The 23,759-nt window shown below is 41.4% G+C and overlaps 1 protein-coding gene across 4 annotated transcripts in view; it reads left to right on the top strand.

The window, feature by feature from the left end:
• Positions 1 to 23,759, top strand: part of Ptprk (protein tyrosine phosphatase receptor type K) — a 529,549-nt gene that overhangs the window by 245,706 nt on the left and 260,084 nt on the right. For all 4 annotated transcript variants that reach the window (XM_051164144.1, XM_051164142.1, XM_051164141.1 and 1 more), the window contains exons 4-5: positions 12,828 to 12,909; positions 16,145 to 16,260. In XM_051164144.1, the coding sequence (XP_051020101.1) occupies positions 12,828 to 12,909; positions 16,145 to 16,260 (198 nt within the window). The remainder of the gene's footprint in view (positions 1 to 12,827; positions 12,910 to 16,144; positions 16,261 to 23,759) is intronic.

Genomic DNA, 23,759 nt, shown 5'->3' with positions numbered 1-23,759 from the left:
AAGTGAGGGAAAATAGTACTGTAATTCAGTGTCATGGTGATAGAAATAGAAACCTTAGCCAGTCATCTTTTATTTTTAGCTCAGACAAGTACCTATAAAATACAGCCCAGATGGGGGAGCTATGATAGTAAAGATACAAAAATGACATTTTGCTGATGAATTTTCTCCTACCCTTTACTTCCCACTTTTATTTTTATATAAAATCTTTTATGGTGAATATTGCTTGCTTATGTATCCAAGGACAGGTCCATAGAATGAACACTATTTGTGTGTGTGTGTGTGTGTGTGTGTGTGTGTGTGTGTGTGTGTGTGTGCACGCGCGCGCACGCGTGTGTGTTCTAATATCGAATTATTTCAGTATTTATTTATTTATAAACTTTTGTTTCATTCTCCTCTGCTTATTACCATTCTGGTTCTTTCTATGTTGCTAAACACCACTCTAACACAAATTAGGATATGCCTTGGATAGTGTCTGTGTGTGTGTGTGTGTGTGTGTGTGTGTGTGTGTGTGTGTGTGTGTGTGTTTGGTTTTTTTGAGACAGGGTTTCTCTGTGTAATAGCCCTAGACTCGATTTGTAGACCAGGCTGGCCTTGAACTCACAGAGATCCTCCTGCCTCTACCTGCTAAGTGCTGGGATTAAAGGCCTGCGCCACCACGCCTGACTGCACAGTGACTCTTATTTCATGTTTACTTCTGCATGTGTCTTGTTTTGTTGTTCCAATTACAGGTTTCACTTTGTTGTTGATCGTTTTGATTTAGAATGAAGGTCTTAGTATATCACCTTGGCTGGCCTGGAACTCACTATGTAGAATATGCTAGCTTTGAGCTCACTGTGTAGATAACACTGGCCTGGAGCTCACTATGTAGACAGGGATGGCCTGGAACTCACTATATAGACAAGGATGGCCTGGAACTCACTATATAGACAAGGATGGCCTGGAACTAACTATATAGGCAAGAGAACACTGGACTGAAACTTACTGCATAGACAAAGCTGGCCTAGCGCTCACTAGGTAGGCAAAGCTGGCCTGAACATTACCTGAACATTCAGACCAGTCAAGGCTGGTCTGAAACTTGATGTGTAGACAATGCTGGCCTGGAATTTACTGTATAGATAAGGTTGGCCTAGAACTCACTATGTGGAAAACACTGGTCTAGAACTCATTATGTAGACAATGCTAGTCTGGAACTAGTAGAGATTATCCTGCCTGTGCCTTCTAAGTGCTAAGATTAAGGATGTGTCCCACCTTAGCTAGCGTTGTAAGTTTGTTTTTTGAGTGCATCTATTGAAGGCATTTGCCTGTCTGTTTGCCTGCTGAAGCAAGAAAAGCCTCTAAGGAGATCAGAACCAGTTTGTCTCTCGTCTCAGGCAGTGTCACCATCCTTATGCCTTGAATTAAGGTGAGAAAGAAACCAGGCAAGAATATGCAATGATTGGAGTGTAAGAAACATCTTGGGTTTGTGGGGTGCTTGATGCAATGAGAGGTGCTTTCCCTGCCTCTCCAGCCTCAGTGCCTCCTGCAGTAGCTCTTCTGCTTCTCATCCGATGTGTCTTCTGGCACTTCTTATAAGTCAGTCTCCAGAGAACGTCAGGAAGTGGAAGGCTGACGTCTTGTGAATTGTATGTGATTGCTTTCAATCCTCCCAATGGTCCCATGATGGAAGCACTAGGATTTGAATGGAAGTCTGCTATTCAGATTTTAGGCTCTGGTATTTCAAGCTGCTGAGTATTTGCCTCTGTCTCTCTATAATGTGTGTGTGCATGCGTGCGTGCGTGCGTGTGTGTGTGTGTGTGTGTGTGTGTGTGTGTGTGTGCGTGCACACTTGCACATGTGTGGGCATGTATGTATGTACACGTGTGTGTGTGTCTGTGGGTCTGTGTGTGTGCATGTGTATGTACGCGTGTATGCACATGTGTGTGTCTGTGTGTCTGTGTGTACATGTGTGTGCATGTGCATGTATGCATGTGCATATACGTGTGTGTGTCTGTCTGTGGATCTGTGTGTGTATGTATGTGTGTAACTGTTTGTGTTTATAAGCATAATAGATATACAGAATAATCTTTGTTATATTCAAGGTCTGATACAAAAGCCCTTGGCAGAGAGCAGTAGATAAAGAGAGTGACTATGGGGAGAACCCAAAGACTTGAAATTATCTCATGGATATTAGTCAGTTTTAGTTTACTTTTTGAAGTTGTTTTCTGATGTGGAAAAGCTTGTCCAGAACAGTGTTCATCACATTGGGGTTAACAAATCCTGTGCTGACAGCCAGGCAAGGTGGCGCACGCCTTCAGTCCCAGTATTCAGGGGCAGAGATTGGCAGACCTCTGGGAGTTCAAGGCCAGCTTGGTCTGCAAAGTGAGTCCAGGACAGCCAAGACTACACAGAGAAATCATGAGTGGAAAACAAACAAACAAACAAACAAACAAACAAACAAATGTGTTCTTGAGCCAGTACCTATTAAAATTTATAAGTCAATGGCAATTTTTCAAAAGTACAAGATTATGGAAAGAAAGATTAATTTAAATACCTTATAATTATCATTATGGATGTGAGACACTTGAACATAAGATGTAAAAGTGCTTACTGCTGAGTCTTTCACTCAGGTTTGCTTAAGCCCTTGTTGATACTGTTAGGGAGAGTCAACTCTCTGGCTCATCTGAAATCCAGAAATGCCCTGGGCTTGAATGTTTGTTACAGTGTGCAGTCTCTGGAAACACTGTCCTTTCTGTAATCTACTTTGGAGGTGAATTCTATTAGGCCTTCCAACCCCCAAGAGTCTAAATTGTTTCCTGGACTTGGCCAAGTGCTTTGATACATATTGTTTTTAATAAAGTGTTGAGTTGTTTATTAGACAAAATCGGGTGATTCTGTGCATTACACAATAAATTCACCTCCTCATTTTATCGCTTCACATAGATGGACAGATAAATCACAGAGGGGAAGGAGGATGCCTACTCAGTGCTGTGTACATGCGAGCCCATACACTGGTGGCTCCTGAGGGGCGCATCCTATGGCCACACAATAGAGGGCGGCCCTAATTATCCCCTCAGACCATCAAAATCTGATGGCAAGTTTGATAGCCTGGCCGTTCTAAGAAAAAGTGCATCTTAAATACAATTAAAAGGAAATCACTGATTTTGAATGTTTTATGCCTGGAATCATGACATGAGAAGGATGCCTAGCCACAGCCCTGGGAAGAAGTTGAGATGAAGATGGGTGAGGCCGCTCTGTGGTTAAGAGCACTTGCTGCATCTGCAGAGGAGCCAGTTTCAGCTCATCACGCACAACATAGCTCGTACCCGTCATCTGTCACTATCTTCTAGCCTCTGCATGGACTAGGCACACATGTGTAGTACAAATATATACACGTAGCCAAATACACATAAGACAAAAGTAAATCTTTTATAAAAAGTACTTGGTTTTGATTACATACCTTAATTGCTTTCCATATTCAGTTGGCATTTAATTAGAATCCCTTAATTACTCTCTCAAGAAGCTTAAAGCCAGTGTTTCCTTTTCCATGTATTTGATCTATATGCTGCTGTCAATTCAGGTATGCATCTCCTTTAGAAACTAAACAAACAGCTAAGCCAGTACACATTGTTTTAAAAAATTTCACTGGTTTCAGAGAACCTCAAGGCCTTTTGAATTGTTTTTACAAGTTGGATTCTTAGAAGGAAGTTATTACAAGAGCCAGCAGGCAAACTTCCCACGCATGCCTTAGCACCTCCCCCCTTCTGTTACTTTCTGCTAATCTTTAGTTGATAAAACAACTGCCGATTGATCCTGGGTGGTCAGCAGCTATGGCATGAAAGCTGACGACAGTAGCTTAGACTGTTGGCATTGTCTGTCCTTCTGTGTTGCTCATCTTTACATGTTGAGGAAATACGTCATCTACGTTCGGAGGCAGGCGAGATTGCTCAATGGGTAGAGGTCGTTGAACTGTGCCTGGCACCATGGGTTCCATTCTTTCATTTTTAATAGATTTACTTTCTCATAATATATCCTGATTGTGGTTTTCCTTCCTTTTATTCTCTTAGTTCCTCCCCATTTCTCCTCCAATCTGGAGCCATCCTCTTTCTGCCATCAGAAAACAGCAGGCTTCTAAGGGATAATAAGAAAATATAATGCAATAACTAGCACAATGGAATTGGACAACACAAATGAACAGAAGGAAAAAAGCCCAAGAGAAGGCACAAGAAACAGAGACTCACTAGTTCAAACACTCAGGAATCTCAAGAAAACACTAAACTGCAAGCCTTGTTATAGACACAAAGGACCTTGGGATAAAGAGAGAAAAGAGGAAAATGTATAAGTAACATAAAATAAAAATAAAAGATGATAAGATAAAATCTAAAGGGGGGGGGGAAAGAAAGTCCTGACAGAGCATTGTGGGACAAGGACCCCCCTCCAAAAATGTCATTGCATTCATTTTCTGTTGGCCATGTACTGCTGGGCGTGTTAACCCAGTGTGACTCCCTTGGAAGAAACTAAATGTCTAAGTTGTGGTCTTAACAAAAGGGAAGGTCTGCATATTCTACACACACACACACACACACACACACACACACACACACACACACACACACACACGAATGAATAAAAATAATGATTTCTTTTAAAGAAAATATGCTTGAAAAGAAATTCTATTCTAGAATTTCCAGTTTTCACTTAAGGTAACTCTGTAGATCTTCTGGGACCTATCAACAGAAATTGATGCCTTACGGTGTTATTTAACTATTCAAGGGAAGTAATTATGCTTTTGTGATTCCTAAATGAGTGTGGCAAAACTGTCTCTAACTTCCTCAAGGGAGCATCAGTTTATTATGCCAACAAAATTCTAGGCTAGGTAGAATAAGCTAAATATCCAATTCTGTCTTTCTCTAGGCTGCCCAACAGATAACTAGAATCCACTGATACTACATAATTTCTTTCTGTTACATATTAAAATTATTTCCATCCCTGACTGTCCACAGGATTTTTTGTGGTTCAGCCATCATGTGCACAGCATGACCCCTCACTACCTCACTGACCTTGTGTTTCAGTAAAGGGGCACAAAAACGACAAAGTCACTTTTACAGGGATTGAGCTGGTGACTTGATGAATAAGGGCACTTGTTGCACCAGTTAGGACCTGATCTCCAATATCCTTACACCCAGCTTGACCACACACATATATGCCTATAAGTCCAGTGGTATGTGAGGCGGAGACAGGAGAGTGACTAAGGTTCTCCGAGAACAAGCTAGCTTCAGTTAAGTGGATTTTATAATAATCTTACCTTGAGCCTAAGTTTCCACATACACTTTACATTTCCTACGTCAAAATGTTGCTTCTTCTACTGTAGTCATCACACTTACATATCCCAGTATCCTCTTCTACTATAGTCATCACAGTTAGATATCCCAGCATCCTCTTCTACTGTAGTCATCACACTTAGATATCTCAGCCTCCTCTTCCACTGTAGCCAACACAGTTAGATATCCCAGCATCCTCTTGCCAAGCTTCAGCCTACCAAACCATCTGGTTTTTGCCAACTGATCAACTTATATTAAAATTTGATTTTATTGTGATTTTCATATGCATCTAACATTCTAAATAAATTATTTTATTGTATCCAATTTCTGGGGGACCTTAAAACCACACAACAATGTTAACACATTAGACCACGTGATACATTTCGGTTGGTAGTTATACACAGCTGTCAGCTTCAGTTGGCTCTATAATCACACTAGAAATCATGCGTGATGCCGTGTTCTCTTCAGCCTTTTCTCTGCCATTTGGTGTATTCTAAATTTTAACCATTCTTCCTTTTTAAAAAAATACTGAGAAAATTTAGGTCATATTATTGATTCTCCTCTACCCATAAATCCTAAAGTATCTCTCAGGTTATTAAAGTGTATATCCATCCAATGGTATGCCATTATCCATCCTCGGTGTGGTACTATCGTTAACTTCCGATGAAGATGAATCCTCTCTATTAACATATAACCGTGTCTAAGTATTCCTCATACTAAAATAAAACAAACCATACATTTGACCTTATATGCTTTGGGACCCTTCCTTTAATTCCTGTCTATTCAGGCTTCCTTTAGAAGCTTCTTCTTCCCCTTCTCTGCTTTTGTGGACATGACTCAGCACAGTTTCAGTCTTGCCACCCACACAGTTCCTTCTTTGTTCTTGCCCTGTGGCCTCAGTGGCACAAACCACAGGGTGCTGTCAGTCCCCCTTACCCAGGGCATGAGCAGCATCGGTTCTGATAACTGCTCCCCCCTTCTTTGTGGTCTTGCCCTTTCCCCTCTCCTGAGCCTGAGTTTCCTTTTATGTCTCTCTATGCTTACAGCTCTTCCCAATCCCCATCCTCCTCACACTCATTTCCCTCAATCCCATCAAGATAGAAAGTACAGGCAGAGAGGGAAGAAGTTCCTGCTCAGGCCTGGAGGGGAGATAATGTTCAAATTCTCATGAATAATCCCAGTACTTGGAGCTGCAGCAGAGTGATGCTCAGTTTGAGGTCTTTCTGTGCCATACAGTGACTTTGAGGTGGGCCTAGGCTACAGGTAAGACTATGTCTCAAAAAGAAAATAAACAAAATACGACTGCTCACTAAGTCAGCAGTATGGTAATGATTTAAGTTGTCTATAAAACGGCATAAGCTATATACACGTGTGTGGGTGATTGGACTTTTACGGGCTTGTTTGTGATGAAAGGCACAAGAAGTATGTACTCTGCTGAGAACTTGTGTGTAGGGAGCTGCAGCCTTAGTCACATTTGTATGGATTACAGGTCCCTGTCTTTAGTTATTACTAAAGTCTGTCCCCTTTATAAATCAAGGCAATGAATGGCTAATACCTGGGATATATCTTTTTTTACACTAGCACAGTTTACTTACCGTGTTCAAGTCACAAAACCACAGATCTAAGAAGGTTTGTGGGGATGAAATGCCAGATTATCCTATAATCTTTGGAAGTTGGCAGTACGCTTCATGTTCTGAAGAGAGAAATGAATAGGAAGAAGTTGGATTTCCAAGCACCTGTCTCTAATGGATGCTTCCCCTACCCATCATGATGGTTGCAATGCCGCTGTTCATAGAGCAGTCCCTGTGGGCTGGGATCAGTGGTGTTTCATACTCGTTACCTCAGTTACTCCTTCCCAAAGCTCTGAGGTGGCTATCAACAGTTGCTGCTATAGGAGAGGAAACTGAAGTTTAAATTTTATATGTGCTAAAGCTATAGACTTTAATTTAGTTACGTTTTTTAAAAATATAATTTGAAGTGATAATTAAAGAATGTGAACTCAATATAAATCTGGTTTGGGAGCCTGAGCATGTACAGGGGTATTGTGAGGGAAAATGAAGAGTGAATATTTTTTCTCAATTCCTTTGTAGTCTCTTCCATGGCCTTTCATACGTTGTTTCCTTGTTTTATTTTAGACCATTCACTCTTCACAGGGGATCTTGTTTTATAACTGAATCGGGGTGTCCAGATGGAGCTACGTAGTCTTATATTCAACTGTTGGCTTGAGTTACACAAGACAGCAGACCAACCACTAGAGCCAAGCTTGGTGACACCAAGCTCAGCACTCATGGTGTGAGCCATTTTCGCCTCCGCTTTGATTCCATTTGCCCGGAGGATGAAATCGTCCTCATTCTCCAGGGAATACCACTTTCTGCTCTTCCTCTTTAACTCAGCTTCATTTGTTTAGCTAATAATCCAGGAATGTTGCTGGATTAGCAGAAATTTGATTAGAATCATCACCTTCGGTGTTTCAGGTAATGGGGTGGAGGAGAAGCAGCGTAAGAGGCAGACCCTATGCCCCCTGTTCCCAGGGTGCCTCTGTGGACAGGTTCACACTGACATCCTCTGCGCCTTCTACTGCTCTCTTCTTTCTGGAAGCCCTGGTCAACCACTTGACCCTCCCCTCCCCACCCCAGCATTAGCTCTGACCTGCCTATTAGCCTCAGCAAGCTGCATAATTAAACTGCTGGGATTTGTTTCCCCTGACTGGACGGAAGTGCCTCACAATGTGAAGGCTCTGTGAAGGGCTGCTGCTGATGCCGACTTCAGGAGTAAAGGAATCTCAGCTCAGAAATGTCTCCAAGCTTCCGTTAATGAGGCAAAGACATCACTTAGCAGAGAAAATGAGGTCACAAGAAAGAAAACTTACCCTTTCCCCCCCCTTTTATAAAGAGCCAATCATTTTGCCTCCTTTTGAATCCAGGCCTAAATTTATTGTCCTGGATAAACCTCAATTTAAATGAACAAATAAGCTTTCCTCACCGGTGTAGTAATCTTGCTTAAACTCACATTTCCGGGGAATGAGGGAAGTTAGAGAAGTGTAACGCTAAGATATGTCAAGAAGTTAAAATACTTGAGACGGTTCTGACAACAGCAAACTGCAGAAACTATGGCTGTTTAAAGTTGTCCACTTTATTTATTCAAATATGTTTTAAGGAACCAGTATCCTTACTATTTCTTTGAATAATTCCTTTCCTTTAAACATTATTCGAGAAAATTCAGTTTACTTTCCACGGGTCTGTTTTCAGCCATCGCATATAGATGCTATACAGCACTAGTTAAAATTAATCATTAAGAGCAGTACCATGCACCTCCAATATGCACATCATGGCTCTGGGAGTCTCTGATACATACCATTTTCTGAAGAGTTGATAGTTAGGAGAGTGGAGGTCTAGTTCAGGCTTTTCAGGCTGCAGAAAGGGTACCTCTCCCATCAGTGCCTCAGGCAATAGTATTTTCAGTTTTTACATTCTGTTCTGTACTTCTGACCAAACCCCTTTCTTTGTTGCTAGACAATGATGTGGTCATTACATTCATACTAAACACATGCTTCTTTAAGTGCGTGCCATAGAGTGTGATATCGTTTTTATGATAAAGTTTAAAAGTAGTATATGGAAAGTGCTTTTGGTGTGACAGTCTTTGTAGCCTCTATATGCATTTGCTTGAAGGAAGATGTGTATACCTGTGAGGGCGCCCTCCACCTTCATCTCTAGTTCTGTGTTCCTAGATCAGTCCTCTTCCTCTCCTGGAACTTTTCGCCCCCTCTCCCTGCCCCCTCCTCCCACCCCCTCCCCTCTCCCCCTCCCCTCTCCCCTCCCCTCTCCCCCTCCCCCCACCCCCTCCCCTTGCCCCCTCCCCCTGCTCTGAGACCACATTCTTTCTTTCAATTTCACTTTGTAGTAAACCTTGTAGTCACCAAGGACAAAGTGGAGATACAAAAGACTGACCTGCCGAGTTTATAATGGGTGGGTGTGGATGGACTAAAGGGGACCCACATGCCCCCTCCTATCTTTTCCCCATTTTTATTGATGTTTGTAGATGTAGGAATATGGTGAAGAAATGGGAAGAGTTTCATGTCAAGAACTCCACCATTTCGCCCCCTAGTATCTCTTCGGTGTGCTAATTCAAAGAACAGTGGTTTTAAAGCAATTTAAGTCTATTTTAAAGGTCAGACTTTCCATGGGAAGCCTCAATTCTAGGCAAACTACTTCCTTCAGACTTGTTGGCCTCTGTGAAGCCTTAAGAAGCTGTTTGATGATGCCACTGGAAGTCCCCTGGGGCCTGGATGGCTTCATCAGTCTCTCCCTCTTCTCAATTCTTCTTTTAAAATTAAGCTTTGCAAAATTATATAGCTACCATATGTGATTTTTAGGAGTAGTAATTTTTTGATTGTTTATTTTTGAGATTATTGCATAATCACATAATTTCTCCTTCCTCTTTCTTCTTCCAGACTCTCCCATATTCCCACCCTTGCTTTCTTTCAAATTCATGGCCTCTTATATCATTAGTGGTTTTTACTTGGACATATGAATACATATATGCATATATTCATAAATGCAACCTGCTCAGTCTGTGTAATGATACTTGTATGTGTGTGCTCAGGGCTGGACCTTTGGTATTGGATAACCAATTTGTGTATTCTTCCCCGGAGAAGACTATTTCTCCCACTTTCAGCATTCCTTTGTTGGCTGTAGTGCTTTGTGGCAACATGAGGCCTCCTGGTCTTTTCTCTATCAACACTGGCATACCTGTTGTTGCTGTTCTTTTTCAGCTCATATTTAGGCAGTCTTTATGAGTGTAGCTTCTGACATTCCTAGGAGACACCATCTCACAACAAGCTCCCTGATGCTATGCCTCTTACAGCCTTTCTGCTCCTTCCCTAGTATTTCCTGAGCCTTATGTGCAAGAGATGTTTTTTGTAGATGTATCCACTGGGACTGGCCTCCACTGCTTTAGCTCCTGTGCATTAATCTGCCTGTCTGTGTATGTATGTATGTATGTATGATGTATGTATATCTATATATATATGTATTATCTATCTATCTATCTATTTATCATCTATATCTATATGTCTGTCTATCATGTATGTGTATATGTGTGAATCTATCATGTAGATGTATGTATGTATGCACATATGCATTTATATATGTATCTATCATGTATGTATGTATATATGTATGTTTGTAAGTATTTATTATCTGTCTATCATGTATGTGTGCATGTATGAATCTATCATGTATATGTGTCTATGTGTATGTTTGCATGCATGCATGCATGTATGTATGTATGTATCTATCATCTACCTGTCTATCTCCCTTCCTGCCTACCTATCACACAGAAGCAGGCATGTACATGCATGGTAGCTTAGGACACTGCCTTTGATAAAGTTAGTATTCAATGAATCGCGTCACAGGTTTCATCAGAGACGCTTGTCTTCCCTCCCAACAGTAAGAATATGATCTGGCCAATGTTACCACAGAACTACCAACGGCTAACACCAACAGATAGTTCATTTTTGCTGTACTTTCTTCTACGTTAGAAGTTATTTCCAACAATCATTCAGTTTAACATCCAACCTCCCAAGTTTGCAGTTTGGTTTTTAGCTTTTGTACAGCCTCTTCGGGATCTGTGGTTTTCCCTCCCTCCCGTCAGAGGTCTACAGTGTTTTCACTCCCAGAACCCCAGCCTGGTCCCAGAATTCATAACTGTCCCCATCACAAGGCAGAGAACACAGCTGGAGACCAGCAGATGGTGTAAGAAAGCCTCTGTGCTCTCCAATCTGGACCTGTGAGATCCACAGATTCCCCCTGTGTTCTCGCTGTTGTTCCTTACCTGACGTTGACCTGGCTGAACCTACTGAGTGCTTCTCTTTCTCCCTGGCTAAGAAGCCTTGGTCCTGCTTTGTTGGGCTTACTTCAGCTAGCTCCCTTGTCAGTCCTCGCGTCCACCCCATTGGCTTTTTCCCCTCTTATTTCATTCTGCCATCTTGTCACCAAGTTAACTATTAAATCAATAGCCCACTTCCTTCCAGTCCTGTTCCCTACTTCTTAGATTCACCCAGTATTTCTCAGAGCTGTCCCCATTATGGGTAAGCATCCTCCCCTGCAGGTGCCACAGGAAGATGAACTTTGAGGTAGTGAAATGTACTTGCTAGTGCCCTTGTCCTTCGGTTCTGCATGTTGTTCGAGATTCCTGTTTTGACTAGGATCCTGACCACATTTGTCAGCTGGTGCCAGATAGAAGCCATTGTCCTCTTCTGCACTTCCCCACACCTGCTGAATCTGCGACTTTGTTCTTGTCTGTTTCAGCTGTTTATTTATTTTTCTTCTTTTGATTCTCATTTAAGTTCTGTCATAGTTACTAAAAAAACCTGCCTGTCCATTTCTTCTATATTATCTCCCACCTAACAGCTATTTTTTCATTAGCCTCATTTTATTATTACATTGTTTCTTTAAACATAAACCCCCATCACATTTCTTAAAGTGCTTTGCAGAGTACTCCACAAATAATCTATGTATTTCCATGAGTGGAAGAGTCAAATAGGACATTGAAGCTAAATCTGTTTTCTTTTGGAAAATTGCTGTACACATTAGTTTAAAAGAAAAGACTACATGGTGTGTGTGTGTGTGTTTATTTAATAAGTAAAATTTATAAATAAATGTAAAATGATCAAACTGTACAATAAGGCTCTATATTTGATCATGGCCTCTATTTTTGGCTGAGAATTGTTTGCTGAGTGATGTTTGACAGTCTTTTTAAAAGTTATTTTCACAAAATTGTGTTTTTTCTCACTTTCTCTATTAATATATAAAAATCTAAAATTGACTTTTATATTTGTTTTAAAAAATCCTTCACACCACAATAAATGAGCAGTTATTATTCTATTCTTAACTCTCTGAGCTAATTTGGCTCCCTGGCCACCCCCCTCCCCCCTGACAATTGCACTGCGTTCAGCTCTCTCTCTCTCTCTCTCTCTCTCTCTCCTGATGTCTTCTGGACCCCTGCTGGTGACTCAATCCCCTACTTCCTCCTCTAACTGCTCCCCTGGCTGGCAGGAAGTCCAGCCCTCTTCTTTCCTGTGCTCAGTGAATGGCTGTAAGCTGCATTTGTTGCTTATCAGGGTACAATTGGGGAGCAGTGTTTAAACAACATTGAGATAGGAGATTCTCAGAACAAGGATTGCAACCAGATACAGGGGTTACAGAAATCTGCATTTGAATTACACAATAACCTTATGCTTACACAGGCTAGCTTCCTGATCAAACTGGTAAGTTATCATGAAGTCTCACAGCAATCAATAGTCCCTGCTTAAGCGTATTGGAGCTGTGTGAACTCAGTAGTTTAGTCACTATGCAAACTTTACTTTGGTTATGTGCAGAAGGCTTAAGAAATCAAAGTCCATATAAGATGCAGTTAAAGGTTCCTAGTGGAAGAAAAATCAAATTTCCTTTTAGGGCATGCCAGCTGTCTTCTCCTGTGGACATTCTTTAAAAGTGACTGTTGTAAACGTTTTCCATTTCTTCCTGACAGGTAATATTTGAAGCTGAAGTCTCAGGAGGGAGAAGTGGCTATATTGCCATCGACGACATCCAAGTCCTGAGTTACCCCTGTGGTAGGTTTTGATTAAGAGCTGTGTTTTTCTGTGTCCTTTCAACACACATCTTGGATTGGCGGTGCGTGCCGATTGTCTATTGCCTGGACATTGTTGCCTGTTTCGTTGTTGTTACTTCCAGGCTTCATGGAAAAAACACTAGTATGCTCAAATCAAGCATTTTCCAAACTTGTAACTACAGGTATGGTGGGATTCACTCATATGTTTTCAATTAGTGATAGCAAAATGTTAGTGCAAACACAGTTTACACTAGAGTGTTTTGAGCCTTTGGAGTACCTTACCATTCTCTAGGGAAAAATAAAGACAAGTAACAGATCCGAGCACCGTAACAGAGAAAACAAAGTAGATCTAATCACTTCATTCCAAACCTAGGTCTGTTTTTTTTTTTTTTTTAATCATTCTAAATATCTGAGATAATTGGCATTAAATAAATAAAGTATTAAAACAAATCTGGATCTGCTGACACAGTTTTGTGAGGTCCTTAGAGGAGCGTTCATTGTTTTTCATACCTCATACATCTATTTGTGTGTAATCACACCCCCCCCAAACTGAATGTGATCATTCAGTAGGGCCAGGTGGAGGTTACACAAGGCAGTTCAGACTTCCTTCATGATATGATTTCCCAGCAGCGAAGTGAGAGGACTTTGTGGTCCATAGTCTTCCATGCTGAGCCATCGCTTATGCTCTGAGAGAAAGGGATGCATCAAGTCCACATGCCAGGGGCAAGCCATGTGCCTTGGCTGAGTGATGACATCATGTTAACAGTGAAACACACATAGCTCTCTTCTGGGTCATCGTGTCTAGCCTGGGACCTGTGGCTTGCATTTCTGGTCAGTTTTATGTGCTACTGGGCTAGATTTCATTTTGGTCTATGTTGGTTTGGCTCACGTGTCTCTTTTCCTTGAATTCCTGCTGAAGAAAGGCCCTAGAGAAAGTTGTTGCAGGCACAGATCCAATTATTTATCTTGGGAAAGGTAACAACCTGATCCTGCCTCCAAATTCAAGTTAGCTTTGTAAGCTCATTTACTCTACGGTGGGATCGAACTGTTTGTCTTCCCTGTTTGTCTTCATCTTGAATGTCAGATGGGAAAGAAAGGCTTTTGTGAATAAAGCAATTGATGATTATGAATTTGGCAGAACAATAGCAGTTGCTGTACAGTAGGGTTCTTCAAGGCGTACGTTATTAGTGTTTAAATTCACTGAGATTAGCTTCGGCTGTGTGCGTTTTCCTTCCATGGTAAATGTGGATAGGGCTTCAGGTTTAGAAGGAAATTTGTACTTAGTGCTGATTACAGTCAAATTATTTACATGAATGCTATGTAGCTACAGACATCCCTTTTGTTGGTCTGATAGTTGTTTTGGGTGACTTTCCCATAGCTATAAGCATACAGAAAAGAGATACTCTGTTTTTTGATAGACAAAAAAATAAAAGGTTCCTCTCTGATGTACAAGTTTGACAAACTGAAAGATTGATGATCTAAATGGTCAAATCATGGGTAAATAGTTTGCTTGTTTGTTTTTGTTTTGCTCTTTGTTTTTAGTTTGGTTTTGGTTTTTTTGAGACAGGGTTTCTCTGTGTAGCCTTTGTTGTCCTGGACTTGCTTTGTAGAGCAGGCTGGCCTCGAACTTACAGAGACATGCCTGCCTCTGCCTCCCCTGGACTTGCTTTGTAACCCAGGCCTGCCTCTGCCTCCCTGAGTGCTGTGACTACAGGGATGCGCCCCCTACCCAGGCTTATGGGTAAATAGTTAAGTGAGCCATGCACTTGTCAGAATGTTAAAGGTCTTTATGCACAGCCATTCTGTTTTCCGTGAGACTCTCATAGCTTCCTTCTCAATCTCTTGTGGGTTACTTTGTCATACGTTTTATAATCCCCCATTAGCCTTTCCTACCGCAGTCCTTAGTAGTAAACAGTGAGCATTCACTCGGCCCAGATCCATCTCTACAACAGATGAGCTAATGTGTGTGGAAGGTCCTAAGAAGGGAACTGAGTGTGAGTGAGGAGACGGTGTTATCTACACAAAAGGAGCACCAAGACCCTTCTAGGTATTAGTGCAGTCAAAGGCAGGTTTTTGAAGGACTGTCACTTGTTGTTATAATATCAGTGTGGCCTAATAATGTTTTTATTAAGCCGGTAATTATTATTATAGCGCTGTTTTCTAACCTGTTAGCAATCAATCAAGACACAGACACTTGTTATATTATAAAATAGCCTTAGTTAACCTGGGACAGGGCAGATCTTAATCCTCTAAACTACTTCCCATAGTGGGGCAGGTTGGAATCCTGCCATCTGCTTCTAATAAATTTATCAAACTACCTCCCATCCATAATCCCATATACTTGCTCACGTTCTTCATCTGGGCCAAATCCTCCATCCACACCGGCCATGTGCTTCTCCTCCACCTAACCCAGGGTGGCCTTCCTTCTTCTTCTCTCTTCTCCTCCAGTCTCTCTGCTTCCCAAGATTCTCTCTGTCTCTCCACACCCAGGACCTTAGCCACGCCTATCTCATTTGCCTTGCCCAGGTGTAACAGCCTTTTATTAATTAGCACCAAAATCAAAATATATCAGGCCAACAATTCCCCTTTTCTGTCTAAATAAGAGGCCATTTTTTTATATACAGTTAGAACAATTATGAAAAATTATAAAAACCAATAGGTAAGTCTTACATACATAATGTCTTGGTGAGTCTAAAGTTTTGAACTAAATCAGTATCTATCAAAGCTCAAATCTATCAACCTAAAAGTAGTTTTAAAACTATCTAGTCTTCAACCCTATCAGAGACTTGAGAAGGCATAAAGTTAACTACCTGAGTAAATAGGAAGTGCTTCCAAAATGAAAAGAAAAAAAAAAAAAAAAAAAAAAAAAAAAAAAAAAAAGACAGTGTGCTGCCTGAACAGTCACTTCAAACTCTCTCTAACGTTGGAGCATCATCTTCAGCCTTATGACCCAATATATCTGACAGAAATATTTGTGAGGCAGGAACTATTGAGGACTTGCTTACCCTGTATTGGCAAAGTCTGGCTGCCAACTCTGCCTGCATCCACACTTGCTCATTTTAGGGAGAATTTTGTCTGTGGTTCTGTTATATAGCAACAACTGACAGTGGTCTGTTGCGTTTCCACAGCACATGTAGCGTGGCTTGTTTTTCCTTTTGAACAAAACATGTATTTCGCCACTTGTTTGTTCCTTTATTTATTTATCTGTCTACTATTTATTTATTTATTTGTTTCAGATAAATCTCCTCATTTCCTCCGTCTGGGTGATGTGGAGGTCAATGCAGGGCAAAATGCTACATTTCAGTGCATCGCCACAGGGAGAGACGCTGTCCATAACAAGTTATGGTTGCAGGTAAGACCTCATTAGCTGCTGAGCTAAAGGGTTCATTTGGTTAAAAAATATCATTGGGCTGTTTGTGGCTCTCTTTCTATTCCCCACCCCCACCCCTACCCCTGTCCCTCTCTTTTCTTCTGTGCCCTTGCTGTGGACAGGCTATTTGTATGAGTTTGGTGTATTCACACACTCCCTTCCCTTTTAAGTAATCGGACTAGAAATGTGAGGGTATATAATTAACTGATACTGGGGTTCATGTCTACCAACATTTAATGATTCTCTAGGACTAGACAGAGAAATCCTCTGGATCCACTGAAAAAGGAGTAGAAATGAAAATGTTCTTAATAAATATTTTGAAAAGTGAACTTCTAAGAAGATAGTATTTATGTGGGAACTGGCAGACATTCTCAGGATAAGAAACTATTATGAATATTTCAAGAGGGCACATGGAAGGGAAACAGTGAAAGGCTTTTTTTTTCTTCCCCTCTCTCTTTTTTAGCAGCTTGTGTATGAGAGTGGATTGCAGTACTTCCACTTGGACATTGGCGCTGTACATGTGAAACCCTTAATAAATCCTTACAGAGTTGGTTGTGGTTTGATGTTCATGTCAGAAAGGTTCGAGAGACTCAGGGAGTGATCTGCAGTGCACGGGAACTGTTTTGCTTTCAGAGAAAGTATTGAAAGTCTTGCTGTCACTCTTCGCTGCTGGGAGGGGGTGCATGGTTGGAGGTGTGTGCCCAGGGCGGCCCCAAAACTAGGAGACCAGAACTAGGAACGATGCCTGTTTAGCTGAATGTTTAAAGGCAGTTGCAGTGTCTTTATCGTGTGGACTTTCACTTTTGCTCCGGGTGTGTGTGTGTGTGTGTGTGTGTGTGTGTGTGTGTGTGTGTGTCCAAGTAGTTATGTGTAGGTGGGCGTGGACACGTATTAGGAAGCTAGAGGCAGACACGGCGTGTCTTCTTTAGTTGCTCTCCGCATCGTTTTGAAATGAGGTCTCCCTTGAACCTGGGGACCTTCACAGTAGGCTAGTGTGTGCCCGCCTTCTCTTCCGTGCTAGACGTGTGCTGCCACAGCCTACTTTATGTGGGTGCGGGGGCTTCACGCTCAGCTTCCCAGGCAAGCGCTTCCCCAACTGTGACCCTCTGAGTCTGTTTCTCTGCGGTCACAGTAAGGAAAGGGATTTAATTAGTTGATAATTTTAAATGCCTGGCGAGGCTAGTAGATTTGTGAAAGATAGACCATCAAAGGTGAAGTTAGCTTCTTGAACGTGGATGTCAGGGTTTATTTTTGCTCTGTCCTTCAGAGCAGTGGAATTAGTGTTAAGGGACTTAACTACCCTCCTTGGGTTTAGGGACGATCGTCATGGTGTATTAGCAGGAAAAGCAAACACAGTGCAATGTCTCAGATGATTGCTCCAGGTGTCACAGGTGTCACCTGGTTCCTGTACCCGGCCAAGGAGATGTCACCACAGATGTGCACCTTAGTACTTCAATGCACTTATCAGTACTTTCGTCATTTATTTGATTTGCCGTTATTACAATACTCTCTCTTTGGCTCAAATTTGAAAAGGAAAAAAGGCTCCCTTTTTTTGTCTCCTCAGCCTAGTGCTTCCTATGTACAGATATTGACAGATATTGGGAATTAGAATAGGTTGTCTCAGGGAGCGTATTGTACACTGTACAGTTTGTCTTTTGGACTGAGCCATTTTCTCATATCTCTAAGTCTGCTAAAGTAAGTGTTTTAAGAAATGATTTCAGACTTAGTTTCTAATCACTTTGCTGCTTTTTTAAAAAAAGAATTATGTTGGTTGATATCTGGTCTTAGCTGAGAGACCGATAGTCTGTTCGTGGAGAACCAGATATGGTTCTGCAGCCTGCCACTGGTTTGATGCCCCAGGATTTAATGTGACATTGGAATAAAACCGGTTTTGTATCCACAGACACCAGCTGCCTTGTGGCAACAAAGACGTCTCGGGCTGGGCTGGTCTGAGCAGGCTGCAGTGAGAATTCCGCTCTTGTCCTGTTGTTTCCTCTTCTCTGAATTGGCTCATTTCATTATGGATTCCTCAGTTCTTTCTGCTGTTTTCAAGCATCCGTGACAGAAATGCTCTCTGGAAGTTTTGCTCTGTTTTCTTCACTCTTCCCCTCCTTAGACTCTTTGTCTGGAATGTGATTTTGTGTTTGTTTCCAGCTTTGACATTGGCATTGTATGGATCTGCAGCAATGCACAACTTCACCTTGCTACTTTTTTCAACAAAGCCACACAAATTCTCTTAATTTTTCTAGTTTTCTGTTTGTTTGGTTGGTTTTGGTTTTCAGAGCCAAGGTTTTTCTGTGTAACCTTAGCTGTCCTGAACTCACTTTGTAGACCAGGCTGGCCTCAAACTCACAGAGATCCTCCTGCCTCTGCCTCCCTGAGTGCTGGGATTACAAGCATGCGCCACCTCACCTGACTTCTAAAATTATTTTTCACATTAAAAAAATATACTAAAATATACTATTTACTTAGTATAGTGACGCTTTCATAGAAAACATGTTTAGCCTTTGTCATTTCTTGAGACAGGGTCTCATTATATTGCCACGCCTGGCCTAAAACTCACTGTTGTGGATCAGGCTAACCTTGAACACACTGAAATTTGCCTGCCTCTGCTTCCTGATTGCCAGAGTTAAAAGCATGCATAGCCTGCCAGGCTTATTCTACCTTTGTGTATGTGTGTGGACCACATACATACTGGTTTCCAAAGAGGACAGAAGAGGGCATCAGATTCTCTGGGATGGGAGTTACAGATAGGTGTTTATCTATTGTATATGTACTGGAAATTGAACCCAGGTTCTCAGGAAGAACAGTAAGTGTTGCTAACCACTGTGCAAACCAGCCATCCAGCCCCTGTAGTGGTAATATGTAGCAATTAACCACAGAAGACTGACTGGTCCTTAAGTATATATGAATTAAAAAAAAAAATTATTACTTCAAAAACTATTCATCCTTTGCCAAAAGCAGTCAAAACACAAGTAAACAGGAAGAATTGTGACTCCACAGTGAACTCATCTACTTAATCATTCACAAAGATGTTAAGTTGTCTCTATTTATGGTAGATAATAACATGTGAGGATATGGGAGACCATGGCAGAATTCTAACCTCATTCCTACCCCCTTCTAACCTCTTCGATTGTGCCAGTCTTAGATTTCAATGGTTGTCTGGGCCTTTATTTTCTTATCTATAAAAAGAGATGTTTGGTGGAGACTAAAATCCTTTCCAGTAATAAAATGTTCAATTAAGCCTTTATATTATTTGTGATGGTCTGAAACATGGCCTTGATAACCTTCTTTTGTTTGATGGGATAATGTAAAATTCTTGTGCTATTCATTTCATGTGAAAAGAAATGGTCTCTTAAATTAACTTTCATTTGTGAGAGCAAGTGCTGAAAATTTCTGCCCAGAGTCCCAAGAGTGAGTGTACTTGGATCAATTCAGTTGAACATTGCCACATTCTCTCACAGAGGAAGGGCAGCTGTGCCCTGCCTTGGGGGCAGCAGAGTAGTAAGCCTTGGCCAGCCTCCTAGGTGCCCTCAAAGTTTAGATCACTTTGTGGGGTTTCAATTAGCAACACGTCTCAGTATGGACTAATGTAATAAGCTATGACAGCTTTTGGTTCTGTTTGTCCAATATTTATTTTTAAAAGAAAAACAACATGCTGTAACCCTTCCTGGGAGGTGTGTAGCACCATACCTCGTCAAAGTAGTCCTTTCTGGAGTTCCTCCTCCACTTGCAGTGTCCAGGTTGTGGTACTTATTTCTACATCATCACTGTCTGAGTGTGTTCCTGTTAGGTGAGTGGAGAGGTAGCTGATCGGGACTGCAAATGTGCTACGAGACATTAACGTCTCTCGGCTCCTGTCATGGTGTTTGTAGAAACTCAGGTAAATGTGACTCTATGGGGTTATTTAGCTGATGTCTGAAGATAGTTCTTCATTCTAGAAATATAGAAAATGATGAAAATGCGCAGCTCAAAGTGACCTCTTTGTCCACACTGTGTGAACTCAGTGTCCACATGTAACATGGGGCACTTTTAGAAGTGCTCGACAGCCAACAGACTAGAAATATAGTGAAATTATGAGGCTTTCTGGGAGACAGCTTGAAAAATATGTATTATGCACATTGTCTTATGGTACAAAATATATCTTAAGATAAAGTAAAGGAGACTTAGGATAACAACTTAGTCCATGTAAAGCACTTTCTTCTCCTTTCACAGAACCCAGTGAAGTCACACGGATTCTAGGCTTAAATGCTTAACAGTTTTGGCAAGTTAACATTAACTTTTTGTACATAAATATGTTTTTCATTTCTCTACACTCTTTAGGCTTTTAGTTCTATTTCTTTTTTTTTTTTTTTTTTTTGGTAGGTTTTGGTATTTTTTTAAATTAATTTATTCATATAACATCTCAATGGTTATCCCATCTTTGTATCCTTCCATTCCTTCCTCCCTCCCATTTTCCCCTTACTCCCCTCCCCTATGACTGTGACTGAGGGGGACTTCCTCCCCCAGTATATGCTCATAGGGTCTCAAGTCTCTTCCTGGTAGCCTGCTGTCCTTCCTCTGAGTGCCACAAGGTCTCCCCATCCAGGGGACGTGGTCAAATATGGGGCACCAGAGTTCTTGTGAAAGTCATACCCGACTCTCCACTCAACTGTGGAGAATGTCCTGTCTATTGGCTAGATCTGGGTAGGGGTTCGAAGTTTACTGCATGTATTGTCCTTGGCTGGTGCCATAGTTTGAGCAGGACCCCTGGACCCAGATCTGCCCATCATAATGTTCTTCTTGTAGGTTTCTATTTCTAAGGAACTCTAATTCTAGAAACCAGGTAGTCTACAGTATAAGGCTTATGACTAAGCTCAGGTTACAAGAATTAAGAATACCAGCAGAATATTACATATATACTGAAATATTTTTAAAACATCTGCCTATATTCAATACACAAGACAGATAAAATTCATACAGGAAAACAGTATGAGGTCACATCTTTTATACACTAATGTTCATGCTCTTTCTTTGTGTTATCTTTCTAAAAATATGAATAGCAGTTGAAGTGATTGAGGATGAAGTGAGTAGGACTTGGACTTAGATAGCTCAGTTGGTAGAGTGATTGCCTAGCACGCATGAGACCCTGGGTTTGATCCCCAGTGATACATAGGCCAGGCATGGCCCACACCTACAGTCTTAGTACTCAGTAAGTGAAGACAGGAGGATTAGAGGGTTCATGTCAATCTAGGCAGGTTTGAGGCCAGCCTGGCATATATGCCACTAATCTCCAAAAAGTAAATGGTTAAATTTATAAGCCATTGACCAATATGTTACAGCTATATCTTTCTAAATATTGACTCAAAAATATTACGACAGCTCTTCATTAAGACATTAAGAGTGTCTATAACATGTTTATTTATAATAATTGAGAGTTTAAGATCTTAAAGGATCCTTAACAGTAGAATGTATTAAGAGGTTAGTTTCCATTCAAGCAAAAGGATACTGTTTTAGTTCTTATAAAAAAGTGAACTACTGGTGTATGCAACAGTGCACACACGAATCCCAGTACCATGTATTTTAGGTAGGAAGAAGACTAAAAATAACTCAGTACATATGATCTCTTTTGTGTTAAGTTTACAATGCAGAAAACGAGAAATTAAAATAGTGGCCTTTTCATTATTTTTTATTTTTACATTTACTGATTTTATTTATGTGCTTGTTTTGTCTGTATGTAGTTATGCACACCATGTTTATGCCTTCTTCCCGTGGAGATCAGAAGAGGGCGTTGTGTCCCCTGGAACTGTAGTAATTGTAGTAACTGTAGTGGTTGTGAGTCACATTCTTGGTGCTGGGAACCGAGTTCAGGTCCCTTGTAAGGACAACCATTGTCCTTAACTGCTGAGCCATTTCTCTATCCCAAATACCAGTTTTGTGTAGGAGATGAGGACTGGGCTAGGACTGAGAAACTCTCTGGGGTGCCAAAGACATCACAGAACTTAAGGAACATTGGGCCCGTTGGCATGTACCTGTAACCCCAAAGTTCAATTCTGCATGTATACATTTTAAATAAAATGAGAATGGGGGACAATTGAACATACTACACTTGATATTCTTCCGTTCTTCCTTCCTTCCTTTCTTCCTTCCTTCCTTCCTTCCTTCCCTATTAATTATCCACTTTATATCCTGATTGTAGCCCAGCCCCTCTTTCCTCCCAGTCCCACCCTCCCATTCTCTTCCCCCATCCCAGTCCCCTAGTCCTCAGAAAAGGGGAACCCTCCTCCCTTACCAACTGATCCCAAAGTACCAAGTCTCTTTAGGACTGCCTGCATCATCTTCTTCTGTGGCCTGGCAAGGCTGCTCCGCTGTAGGGAAGTGATCTACACTTGCTTTTCTATTGACCCAACTTAGTGACAGAACTAATCATTGTATAGATGGCAGCAACCCACACACATTTTGGATGTCTTTGTAAATTCTGTCACCTAAAATGATTTGATTAGGTTCCAAGGTAATTTGCAACCATTAGTCTCCGTAAAACATAAAAAAAGGTTGCCCTTGGTGTTCTGAGAATACCTTGTAACTTAGGGACAGAGGAGGGTTGAAATGGGTCATACTGTAATGAATAAGTGTCTGCTCTTTCATGAAGGTCCAGTAGAAGTGGACAGCTGCATGGCAAATCAAACAGAGCCCATTGCTGGAACATCTGTCAGACCATATGCTTTGGCTTCAGGTTCTGTGTAAAACCTAAAATGCTAATGACTCCATCTATCATCCAGAGCTTGGCAGGCATGCATCATTGAACTGGGCAGAGAAATTCAACATTGGATTTATCGAATGGAGAGAAATGCGTGGGTAGGTTTGGTGGCACCATTTGTTTTGGTGAGTTGCAATGAGGCTGTGTAGTATGTTACTGGTAATCTTATGCACACTGTAGCCAGAGCCATGGCAATTGGGCCAATCTGTCAGTAATCGCCCCAGGCACTGGCCTGGTGCCTCTTCAGTGGACCTGCCAAAGTTAGAGAGTCTGCCACCGCTTTGCCCTTGGTGAGGCACATTGCTGCTAATGTAGTGTGATACAGTGAGTTTCTCAGCCAAAGGAAATGTCATTCCTTATGGAGCAACAGATAATTTAGGCAATGGCTTGAAAGTAGTAATTGGAGAGTGAAATTAGTAAAATGAGATGCAAATTGCTTTGAAAAAACAACCAGAGAGAAGCTGACCTCTTCAAGTCCCAGCGGTTGCCAGCTGTGAGTCCATAAAAAGTGGTAGATCTGAAACTTCTGGTCACATGGTACTTAATCTGCTCAGTTGCCCAACCGCGTACCTCAACTGCACTTGAACATCTACATGTAAATGAAAACATGAAACATGAGTTTCAGAAAATTGAGGTGTCAAAGTAAAAATTCTTCACCTGAACAAATGCACCCCTGCCCTATCCAAATGCCACTTTGCCTTCAGCAGCTCCCAAAGGTCCTACACAAAAGCATCATTGGAGGCTC

The sequence above is a fragment of the Acomys russatus genome, chromosome 21 (assembly GCF_903995435.1).
Source record: "Acomys russatus chromosome 21, mAcoRus1.1, whole genome shotgun sequence".
Taxonomy (NCBI): Eukaryota; Metazoa; Chordata; class Mammalia; order Rodentia; family Muridae; genus Acomys; species Acomys russatus.
The sequence above is the reverse complement of the archived record's forward strand: the minus strand, read 5'-3'. Positions and strand labels throughout refer to the sequence as shown.